The 8,648-nt window shown below is 32.5% G+C and overlaps 1 protein-coding gene across 1 annotated transcript; it reads right to left on the bottom strand.

Annotated features, from left to right (window-relative positions):
- Positions 1–882: 882 nt before the first annotated feature.
- Positions 883–4,260, bottom strand: HELRODRAFT_168474 (hypothetical protein; the record flags this gene model as incomplete). Its single annotated transcript, XM_009014330.1, has 10 exons — positions 883–1,060; positions 1,324–1,420; positions 1,703–1,829; positions 2,102–2,218; positions 2,413–2,558; positions 2,672–2,791; positions 2,947–3,136; positions 3,450–3,619; positions 3,862–3,918; positions 4,188–4,260. The coding sequence occupies 10 exons, from the start codon at positions 4,258–4,260 to the stop codon at positions 883–885; spliced, it is 1,275 nt and encodes a 424-aa protein (XP_009012578.1).
- Between the last annotated feature and the right edge of the window lie 4,388 nt (positions 4,261–8,648).

The following is an 8,648-nucleotide window of genomic DNA, read 5'->3' as shown; positions in this document are numbered from 1 at the left end:
TAACAATTTGAACGGTGGTTACAGATGAGAAACTTAACCACGAAAAAAATATCTAACATTTTTTGATGCTATCATTAATTTTTCAAGCAATTAATGTTTTAATGTAATTAATAAGTGTTGGCATACGTAATAAGTTCTAATACGTGATTAATAATTTGTAATGTACTTATTAAGTTTTAATACGATTAATAATTTTTATTATGAACAGTTAATATGTTTTTATGTAATTTTTATGTTTTAAAGAATAAAATTCTAATTTTATTATAATTAATAATTTGTAATAAATTTGTCATATAATGTTAGTTTTATTAGTTGTGGTGATGCACAGCACTTACATGAAGGCATGTTTATTCTTCAATTTAAAAAATAAATTAAATATTGTAAAATGAATAACATGATGAAGTAAATGAAAAAAACACCAGTAAATCATTTAAATAAAACCAGAAAACTGTACATTGAAAACAATTTTTAATTGTCTGATAGCTATTGAAAAAGTTCTGTTATGTAATCAGCATATACGATACTTTCAATTTTTTTTCAAACATTATGTGCAAATTTAAATAAATATTCAAGCGAATGAGTGGACAAATCAACAAAAAACAAACGAACAAACAAAGAAATATTGTCATAAAATAGCCACCAAAAAAATTAACAAATACACACACACACACGCAAACAACATTTTTTTATTAAATGAGCGGTTTCAGGTACACGCACGCACGCACGCACACACACATACACCATACCAACCAAACAGTCAATCAAACTTATACTTATAGCTCATATACTTACATAATTAATTAATTAATCAGTCAATTAATCCAACAAATATTTAAACATTTTCAAACCAATCTTTCGATAGTTATTGTCGACAAATATTTTTTAATTGCCATCGTAATATCCAGCCATGTTGTTCTCAACAACCGTTGGCTTGCCATAGTAGCCTGGTTGTATTCCTTGGGCACCGTTGCGGTATCCTAGCAGGCCGTTGTAGATGGATTTAAAGCTTGGACGTCTCCCAGGCGTAGGGTCCCAGCATTTCATCATTATCTGATCGTAGCTTTGGTGTTTTTGTTTTTTTTTTAGTTTAATTTTCTAATTAGTTTTCAATAATGGAGTCGATATTTTTTAAAGATAATTTTGAAAAATAAAAAAGTAATGCATTATTTATGACGTCATTAAATTTTAGGCAGACAGTATTCGAACCCGGTTATTTCGTAATGAGAGCAAGAAGCCTGGCACTTTTACCGACTGAGCTAACTCGCCAAACGTTATGATAATATTAATAGCAACAATAATAGAATCAGGTACGGATGTACTTACATATCCTTAGGACATTCTTCCGGACAATCCGGTCTCACTCCCTTCATCAACACGTCCTTTATCTGGGTACTCCTGTACTCATCGAAGGGCGACTGTCCTGGATTGGATAGTTTCATGTTCAAAAATAAAAATTATCCTGATAACTTTTTTGATCTATTTAAATGATGTAAAAAATAAAAAAGAACGACAAAAAGATCACTAAATCATTTTACCAAAGCCAAATTTCATTGTAATGGCTAAAATTTTGAAAAATTTCCCCAAACGCCAAGTTGCAAATGTAAGCAAGTTTTGCAATCCTAACTTCCAGAACGAATATATGTTACACTATGACTACATTCATTAAACAAAAACTCCAATATGCGATCGAGACCATGCTCACCTCCAGTATAAATCTCCCAGACGGTGATGCCGTAGGACCAGGCGTCGGTCTTCTCATCGTATGTTGGTTTCCTGCAGTCTAGTGTGGCCAGAGTTTCAGGGGCGCACCATTTCATAGGAACCACGCTCTGTCGGCAGGTTTCAAATCAACATTGACATCTTTTAAATAATTAGAAATTTTACTATTTCAAGTTGGGTTGAACGCTGTTGTAATTGTTAAGATACTTGTTGCAGAAACTGTGTTCGAATACACAGCGATCCCCCCTAACACGTGCAATTTGCGTCATGCACTCATTTACAAGTTTTTACAAATTTAATGCACGTTTGTTGCTGATTCTTGTAAGAAATGCTAGAAATAGAATTGTAAAAAATGAATTAAGGAAAAGAATGTAGCACTAACGTCATTGCTATCACTGCTGTCATCTCTCGATGGACCGAAACCGATCAACTTGGCTTCATAACCGTGACGAGTAACCTTCAAGAGGACATTACGTGCAGCTAGTTTTCTGTGAATTATCTGAAACAATTTATTATAAAGTATAAAACATTCAATAACTTTTTGATAGAAACTCCAAAGATTAATCAAAATCACACAACTGAAAACCATTCCATGCTGACGATGAAGTAATTCTATGATGCAGTACAATTTCTAATCTATTTTTTATGCAATTGAAGTAGATACCAGTTTAGTCTAAATAAAAAAAAACCAACTTTAGAATCGTGAAGATGCTTGACACCATCTGCAATCTGGATGGAAAAGTTCAGCATGTTATCCAGTTCTGACGTGGAGATGCTGTTGATACTGCTGAGCCAATCTTTCAGCGGTAGGTCGCATAACTCCAGCAACATGGTAGGATCTTTTTAAAAGTTTATTTTTTAATTTCTTTTCAATTTTTTGACAATTATTAAAAATTGATTTAAAAAAATCTTTAAAATATATTGAAAACCGTATCTCACAAATACTACAAACAGTTATTATCGTCTTGGAATGCTCCGTAAAATTTCAAAATGTTGGCGTGTGGCTTCACTTGAGATGCCATGAACAGAATTTTTGACCTCATGATCTCATCGTCTCTATCCATTATGTTCTCTGATTTTTAGTGTTTTTATTTATAACTTCATGTTTTTGTTTATAATCATTATTAACGGTTTTTAAAAAAATTAATTTTGTTAAAAACATTTTTATCAGCTTAATATCATTAGTTTTTAGATAATAATAACAGAATAAATTTTTCAGTAACCAACTTTTCAAGGCTTTCACAGCCACGTCGATTGACTTGCCTCCCTGCTGCAAAACTCCTTTACTAACATCCGCGAATCTCCCAGAAGCTATGTTCTCGAGAATCTTCACGTCACTTGCTTCAACTTGAAAGCCTGGAGTTTGTTTGCATTCGTTTGTCACTTTGCTGCATCCATATTGAGGCTCTTTCGATTTCTGAGGTTTTTTTAAAGATTTTATTTTATTTGAATGTCTGAGAAACTTTGAAAATATTTGAAAACTTTTACTTTAATAATGATTATATATATTTATTTATTTATTCAATTCGGGAACAGCCAGAATACCAAAAGCTCAACAAATTCGAAATTTAGTATTCACCAAACATAACACATGGCATCGGTAGGAAAGTTCCAAATGAATATAACGACAATCATGTACAGACGTCACCGAAGCAGAGCAATATAATCTCATTAATATTTAAGCAGTGTTGCCACAAGTATGAATAGATACGAAAACAATAGTTAGTTACCATGATGTAAGCATCATTGGAGACGTACAGTTCGTTGTCCTCCAGTTCCTTACGATGCCACTTCTCAGGGAGAACGTTGGCCATGGTCTTCATCCTCCTTGCTACGTTGCTGTAGGGCTTCTTTTTGTACATGAACAGCAGAACTGCTATTACGATCAGCAAGGCAATAACTGTGCGTTGTTGTTTTTTAACAATTTTGAAAGAAATCATTGCCATGTTTTATTCAGAGTTAACAAAGGCCCGCGTGAATAATTTTTGTAGTAATTTAAGATGATTTGAATAGATGTTGATTATTGAATTAGCAAAACGGCTTTCTGAAACATCTTTCATTAGATAGTTAAACATCTTTCAATAAATAGTTAAACATCTTTCAATAGATAGTTAAACCTTCATGTACACAAAAAATATCAACCTAGTATAACTCCGAATGCAATGCCGACTTTTTGTCCCACTGTCAGAGGCGGGTTTCCTGTGAAATGAACATCGCAAGAATGAAATTACTTCAAGAACATTTTGAAAAATTGCACATTAGTTGGAAACAGTGATATGGTACTTATTATAAGTACTGGACACTTAAGTACTTGACACTTAAGTACTTTTACTCGTTATTTCACGTGTACTTACTCGTGCTTGTAATTGAAGTTTTTCAAGCACAACATAGAAGTACTTTGCAAAAATTTACAAAATTATAGTTAGGAATTTTAAAGAGACTAATATTTTGTTTGGAGGTTTCCTAACCCGACCAGGTCAAAATTGAGCCAGATTTCAGATGTGAGCAGAATTTTTTGTCATCAACATGCACCTTGTACATTTATTTGTCTACAGGAAACATGCATGCTAGTGTGTGTTATTCAATTAACGTATTGTTTATGAGTGAAATGATCAGAAGAGTGAAGAATTACGATTGTATCGCTTCGACCGTCCAATTAATGTGACTATCTTGATTATATCTTAATTACTTTTGTGTAGACGGACACTAACACCAAAAACATAGATCAAGAATATCAAGAAGATCAAGAATCAAAACGTGTTAACTTGTGGAGCGCATAATCACACACGTTTTTATTGTGCATGCAAGTTTTAATGTATGTTTGTCTCCATGTGTATGTTTGTGTATGATTGCATTTAAGAAATTTATTAAGAGATATTATATCAATTTTTATTAAACTTAAGTAAAATTATCGATAAGGATGTGATGTGACGAGGTTTTATGCTGGGTTTGAGACTAACGGTAGGCAGTCTTATGAAGCCATATTCACAAATTATAACAAAATATACTGTGCAGTGCACAGATCTGCCTGAGACTACAATTCTGGCAGGGTTTGCTTTTTTTTAATCCGACACCGAAAAAATTAAATCCGGTACAACCACTTATAAAAATACGCTTGATTGAAATTTTGATTAATTTTAAATAGAAGTTATTTATTTGTTTTGTGTTATTTTCGTTCTTCGTCTTTTGAATTTGAGGTGAAAGTACTTGTACTTCTACTTGGACTATAGTGCTTGTAGTTGTACTTGTGGGCTAGGTACTTGCACTCGTACACAGAAAAAATTTTTCGGTACTTGTTTTTGAGACTGAGTACTTGAAAACATCTCCGGTTTGATACAGTAAATTAAAAATAAGCAATTAATTAGCAAACAAATGAGCAAAATTAATTGAAACGATTTAAATAAATAAACTAACGACAAATCAAGCCGTCAAGATCAGAGACTTCAAGCTGGTTGGTATAAAAATTATAATTATTTTCGGATAGAAAATTTTTCAAATTGGATATACTAATCAGTGATTTAAAGATTATTTAAAATAAATCACAATCTGAAACGATAATAAAATGAATTTATTTCAGAGAAACCTTTCCATTATGTATTCTATTTGTATACCAAGCACGCTCAACATACACACTGTTAAGTAGAATGAAACATTTGCAAAATATTTTGTTAGATTTGTACATTTAATTATTTTTTATAAGACAGATAGAACACCAGAGTTTTAATGATATGACTAGAAGTACTAAAGCAGTCATCGTATGCACCAAGTTGTTCGTCAGTTGCAATAACCTTTTTAGATCCAGCTGTAACATACTCAGTCAAACTAATGACATTATAGTTGATGATGAGTCCAAGTTGTTTGTATTTGTCAATATCGCAATTGTTTATGATGAGGCTCTGGACGTTGTCGAAGCAGGGTCCCAGAGGCGTGCAGTAGCAATCAGCATTAGGAACTCTGGGATCACATGGTCGGTCAATTAGATCTGCTCTCTAGAGTGCAAATAATAAATCGATAATAATCAAAACATTTGTTTAAAAAAGTACAAATACACGATATAATTTTTTTTTGAATTTGAGGCAATTTGGTCCATAATGGAAGAAACTGAATAAGTATACACGCGCGCGCACGCCACACACACATACACACACAAACAAACACAAACTGTTAAGCAATCTTAAATTGGTTTGAACATTCACGATGAAAAATTATTAAAAAAAATATTTTTATTAAATCATATTTGTTATGAACAGTTTTGAAATTATTATTCAACCAACGGAAAGCGAAACAAAAAAGCCATTGTGATCATAGAGGTCTATCAATTTGGGTGATGTTTCGACATTATTTACGGTTTGTTATTTCACTATTATAACAGTGAAATAATTTTTGTAAAAAAATATAATCCGATACTTTTCGTCTTGCAACAAGGCCTTTTCTCTGTTTAACTGATTGAGCGCCATTCAATACGGTGGTCGGTTCAGGACTGTTGGTGGTTATCGTGTAATTTATCTCTTTTATGCCTCCGATCGTGTTTGTCACATAAATATCTAACCTGTTTCATTAATGGTTATTATACTTTTGCATTTGCCATTCCATCGAATTGCCGTTCAACGAAAGTTTATAATTTATGAAAATATTAAAAGATCACAAAAAGATATTTATACATACGCTGAGTAACCATCGTCATCAGAATATTTGTGGAAGTCAGTCTTGCTGATTACGAAGCGAGAATTGAAATCAAAATATGTTTTGGATGTCAGCGACAAATTACCTGAAAACGAATGAATGTTCACCCATATTATTATCGTTTTTCCTTCTACCAGGCTGCTCGTCGGAATGTCTATGAATAAGTTTTCTTTATCAGTATCGGAATATGTTAAGTTATCTGGTGTGGCGATGTTGACAGCGAACTGATCTGCAAGTCTGTAAGCATATGAAAAGCCAGCATATGCCAGCAGCTGTGAGCTATCTACGATATCAATGGATCTTATTCCATATTTATTTCCATACTGATCATCAATGCCATCAATCCTTAAATCTTGCCACGATTTAACTCTATACAACCATTCGGGCATGAAATTGTTTTTGTAGTGGCCCGTCCAATTCAGAGAAAATCTTTTCACGCCATTAGCATCTTCTAAATGATTTGGCGACCTCAAAACATAGAGGGAGCCGTTTTGAATGGCCGTTGGCCCTTTAAAAGTCATTGGAACCTGCGTTTCAACAAAGAATTTGTCGTTGTATGTAACGATCTTTCGAGCTTTCTGCTTGTTGCCAGCATTATCGTATGCCGTAATCTCTATGGAGTAGGTTCCTAGAACGCAAATGACATTTTTGAGGGAGAGTTTAATATTTTGAATAGAGTTTTAAATATCAACAGAACGTAAATGTAAGCAATACCCGGTTTGGGGCATATAAAGTAAAAGTCATCAAGTGTCACGTTGATGACTTTTTTGGTGAGGCTCTGAACGTTGACCAACAAATTTGAAGCGTCGGGCTGCATGTAGAAGACTTCGGCCTCGTAATAATTTATGCCCGAATGAATGTCTGTCCAATCTACAAACTTCGGAAGTAATTTCGGATTCTGAAAATGAAATTTGAAAATTATGTATTTTGAATACAAATTATAAATTTAAAATAACTAAATAAACATTGTACAGGTCTAAAAAAAATTTATTTTATTATAAAAATTGTATACATAAAATATTTCAATGTTCCAGTTTTTGAAACCTGAGTGGACTGAGTTATATAATTAAAAAGGACGTACATTCGTAATAGTTTCGTTCAGCGTGATAGGGAAAGCAGGACAATTTTTATTCTGTTTCAAGCAGTGGGTTGGTGCTTCATAGTCAAAGGCAAATTTAACTCTACGTGTTGTTTTGTTGTTTGAAGATTCAGTGAAAGTCTGTTCAGGGAAAGATCCTAAATCTTTTTGCGCGTTCCCTTGCTTGCTGCCTCCAACAATTGAAAACACTTCCAACGTGAAACTAAAGTTCAATGAAAAAAATTTGTCACAAGTCAAAAAAATATTTTTTTATTAATAAATTAAATAATAATTTAAATTAATTAAAAAATAATTGGTGGCTATAAATTTGTATTAGCCTTTCATAGAGACGTACCTAGCGTTGTTAGACGCATCCAATCCAATGGAATTCCAGTTTATACTTGTTGATGGGCATTGGACAATTGAGTTTTCTCTAATTGCGCAATTGACAGATGCTAATATGTTTCCTACGTTAAATAGAATTTAAAGATTTCATATAAGTAGGCAAATTAAACTATGAGGAATTAATGTAACGGAACAAATTAAAATTAACGTTTTACACTTTGAAAGCAAAGTTTTAATCTTTCATGAAGTGCAAACCAAGTTAAAAAATTTAAACGTACCTACAAGCCATTTGTTTGAATTGTTCATAAATAAACTGAATTGTAACAACAAAAATTATACAAATAAAATAGATGCTAAATTAAGTTCATTGATTTACAAATTGATTTGGTTTGATGTAATATGTAAAATAAATGGCGTTCCATATTATTAACTTAACTGGCTGAACAAGCAGTTTACCACTAGATGGGAAGTCACAAGAGCAGTCTAAAAATGAAGGCAGAACTGTATGCATGACTTGAATAAATTTGTATTATTAAGCTGGAGAGAGCAACATTTAAATTCTGTTTATATTTTGTTTGTTTGTATAAAAAACGTGACAGCTGAAAACTGCTGATAAGCAAGAAATCTCTCATGAATTCTAACAGAAAAGCGTTCTATAGTTAATTAGGTATTTGTAGTATAGGATGTATCGCTTCAACAATTAAGCCATCCCGATTTTTACTATAATAGATTCATTGTTAATACTTTACACGTACGCGAGTAACTTTGTCGAATTAGGTTTCTTGAAGCACAATGTAAAACAAATTATTTTACACAATTAATA

This window comes from Helobdella robusta (genome assembly GCF_000326865.2).
Source record: "Helobdella robusta unplaced genomic scaffold HELROscaffold_13, whole genome shotgun sequence".
In the NCBI taxonomy this organism is placed as follows: Eukaryota; Metazoa; Annelida; class Clitellata; order Rhynchobdellida; family Glossiphoniidae; genus Helobdella; species Helobdella robusta.
This window is presented reverse-complemented; position numbering and strand designations above follow the sequence as displayed.